This window comes from Lethenteron reissneri, unplaced genomic scaffold (genome assembly GCF_015708825.2).
Source record: "Lethenteron reissneri isolate LAM-NWPU_2019-01 unplaced genomic scaffold, ASM1570882v1 scaffold_1640, whole genome shotgun sequence".
Classification (NCBI taxonomy): Eukaryota; Metazoa; Chordata; class Hyperoartia; order Petromyzontiformes; family Petromyzontidae; genus Lethenteron; species Lethenteron reissneri.
Window position 1 is genome coordinate 356,109 of NW_026891378.1, and position 3,734 is coordinate 359,842.

Below are 3,734 nucleotides of genomic sequence, written 5' to 3' on the forward strand. Positions count from 1 at the left end.
CCTAACATTAAAATCGCACAAATGTTAACATTATTTTATAACCAAAGTGTTCATTGCAGTGTGATTTCCCTCAGAAATGATGTTAGTTTCATAATTTTCAACTATTTATCAGCTTAACGTTCTACCGAATCGTAGATTTACCTTAAAATATCACGATTGTTTGAATTATTTATCACCAAAGTATTCGTTGGTGTGAGGATTCCCTCAAAAACGATGTTAGTTTTGTCATTTTTTACCAAAAATAACGCCCCTAAAATCTTAACATTTACGCCGCTTAAAACGCTCACCTGCTAAATTTTAAAGAATTCTTATCACCAACCTCCTCATTGCCGTGTGGTTTCCCTCGGTTATTGCCGTAATGTGTTGATTTAAATTAATGTATCTATCGATAGATCTACCACCTGCTTTAATCGAAACTTTAAAATGTACGGATGTTAAATGATTTTATAATCAACCTCACATAATGATAGTTTGGTCATTAGAGATAGACACTCAGAGATATAGACTCATAGAGACCCACAGAGACAGATAGACATAGACGACTCATAAGAGACCCACAGATATACATAGACATAGACCCATAGACCCCCAGAGACACATAGACCCACGTAGACAGTCTCATAGAGATACACAGAGACACATAGACATAGACCCATAGAGACAGAGAGACACAGAGACCCATTGACCCAAAGAGACACATAGACATAGACCCATAGACCCACGTAGACATAAACTCAGAGATACACAGAGACACATAGACAGACTCATACCCATAGAGACACAGAGACCCATTGACCCATTGACCCAAAGAGACACAGACCCATAGACCCACAGAGATACACACTTGCGGTCGAAAGACAAAAAGAAAAACAAATAAAGTGAAAGAGACCAAAGCGACACCACCACCATCACCACTCGCTGTTGGCGCCTGGAATGTGCACGCAACTTTGGATGGACGCGTCCGGATCAACAAGAAGCCGAGAGACGCACCGCCCTCGTGGGCAGAGAACGCGCCGGACACAACGTGGATGTTGCCGCCCTGAGCGAGACCTCGACTGGCCAAGACTGGGACAGGTGACCCCAAGTGGGTGCAGGTGACACATTCTTCTGGAGCGGACGAGGCCAGGAGGAGACACGCGATGCCGGTGTTGGTTTTGCAGTAAAAGAGAAACACCACCTGGTCAACCAACCCAAGGGTATAAAACGAGCGTTTAAATTTCCTGAAAGCTCCACCTATTGGGTAAAAAGCAGAGGTCGCAAACGGATTTCGATTCCTTACCCGTAACCGGCCGCACCAGGGTCGCAAACAGGTACCCGTACCCGGCCGTACCCGATACCCGGCTACCCGTACCCGGCCGGATATCGGGTAGGGTACGGGTACCCGATTGCGACCTCTGGGATGAAGCCACGTTGCAGGCGCGGGTGGGTTGATTCTAGGAACTTGAATTGTTAGAAGAGACAAGACGTTGGGAAATGAGTGAATCACGGTCTACCCGTACCCGGCCGCACCAGGGTCGCAAACAGGTACCCGTACCCTACCCAAAACCCGGCTACCCGTACCCGGCCGGATATCGGGTAGGGTAAGGGTATCCGATTGCGACCTCTGGGATGAAGCCACGTTGCAGGCGCGGGTGGGTTGATTCTAGGAACTTGAATTGTGAGAAGAGACAAGACGTTGGGAAATGAGTGACAAACGGTGACTCACCAGTGACTCACGGCCTACCCGTACCCGGCCGCACCAGGGTCGCAAACGGGAACCCGTACCCGGCCGGGTACAGGTAGCCGGGTATCTGGTAGGGTACGGGTATCGGGTACCCGTTTGCGACCCTCGTGCGGCCGGGTACGGGTAGGCCGTGAGTCACTGGTGAGTCACTGTTTGTCACTCATTTCCCAACGTCTTAAACCTGCTTGTAACTCAAGCTGGTCTATGGCCCACAACGCTCAAGAACTGCACCTCTCCTGAACGCGGATGGAACAACACTCCTCACAGAGAAGGACAAAATGCTTGCGAGGTGGACTGGACACTTCAGCGTAATCCTCAACCAGCCATCGTGCATACATGAGGAGGCAATGGCGAGACTGCCTCAAGTTGAAATAAAACAGTCCCTTGCCGTTCTACCATCCATTGAGGAAACCAGCGAAGCCATAATCCTCCTCTCTCATCAGGCAACGCTCCAGGGTCCGATGCCATTCCAGCGGAAATCTACAAGGCTGGAGGGGACCTCGCTTAGTCGAGAAGCTGACCGGCCTCTTCCAGTCTCTGTGGGAATTAGAAGCCGTTCCCCCAGGAGTTCAAGGATACTACTAACAGGTCCCTGCGGGGTGGGCTGGTAGGAACGAATAACCAAAGAATATAAACATAATGTATTATTACACTTGTTTAGCCAGGAAAGCCTCACTGAGTCTAAAGGTTTTTGTAGGGTCCTGCCAAGTGTTTGCAGTAGGGGGCGATGTTGCTACACCTAATCGGACGATACGAAGGGAGAGTTTGAGGCCTAGTTCTAGGCTTTAGGCCTAGCTGTAGGCTTTAGGCCGCTGTGAGTTAATTTTTAATTTAAATGTTTTAATTAAAAGCTATCTCAGGGAATTATAAGGGAATGTTACACTTGTTTAGCCAGGAAAGCGTCACTGAGTCTAAAGGTTTTTGTCGGGTCCTGCCAAGTGTTTGCAGTAGGGGGCGATGTTGCCACACCTAATCGGACATCGGACGGACGGACGATATAATCTATTGTAGGCTGGTTCACTTCGTTCCTACCAGTATAATCAATCTATATAAGAGGAAAGGCAATCGGCAGGACTGCGACAACCATAGGCATCTCTATACTATCAATCGCTGGCAAAATCTTGGCAAGAATCCTTCTGAACCGCCTAATCGTCCACCTAGGACCAGGGTCTGCTACCCGAGAGTCGGTGTGGTTTCAGAAAAAAACGCAGCACCACCGACATGGTATTCGCTGCCCGGCAGTTACAGGAGAAATGCCAAGAACAAAATGCTGATCTTGATACGGCTTTCGTCGATCTGCCAAAAGCATTCGACACGTTCAGCCGGCAGGGCCTTAGGAAGATCACAGGCAAGTATGGGGTGTCAGGACGAGTTCATTGGCATCGTGGGCAAACTCCACGATGGCACGATGGCCAACGTCAGAGACCAGAAAGAACTCTCCGATCCGATTCCCAATCACAAACGGGGTGAAGCAAGGCTGCGTTCTAGCACCATGGTGTCTTCTGCCACGCTGCAAGACTCGTTCCAGAACCACAGACCCTGGGATTAGCTTCATCTACCGTTTTGACGGTGGGCCATTCAATCGGCGGAGGATGCAAGCCAAAACTAGAGTGGAGGAGGAAGTCACCGTTTGAGAAGTTTTGTTTGCCGATGGCCGTGCTCTGGCTGCTGGCTCAGATAAAGATCTACAGGACGGTATGGACCACTTCTCCCCCTCAGCTTGTAACAACTTTGGCCTGACAAATCAGCACAAAGAAGACTGAAGTCCTGTACCAACCTGCTCCTGGGAAACTCTACACCGCGCCCAAGATCTTTGTGAATGGGCAAAAAGCTTTCGGCCGTTGACAAGTTGACTTACCTTGGTAGTACTCAGTCTCGGGCCGTGCACACAGATGATGAAGTTAACATCAAGGTTGTCAAGGCCAGTGCAGCCTTTGGACCAGAGGTCGCAACCGGGTACCCGATACCCGTACCCTACCCGATACCCGGCTACCCGTACCCGGCCGGGTAC

The 3,734-nt window shown here is 49.5% G+C and overlaps 1 protein-coding gene across 1 annotated transcript in view; it reads left to right on the forward strand.

The window, feature by feature from the left end:
• The first annotated feature begins 3,373 nt into the window (after positions 1-3,373).
• The window catches only part of LOC133339058 (probable ATP-dependent RNA helicase DDX17), a 23,294-nt gene continuing 22,933 nt past the window's right edge, over positions 3,374-3,734 (forward strand). The window contains exon 1 of the mRNA XM_061547179.1: positions 3,374-3,418. Coding sequence (XP_061403163.1) covers positions 3,374-3,418 — 45 coding nt within the window. The remainder of the gene's footprint in view (positions 3,419-3,734) is intronic.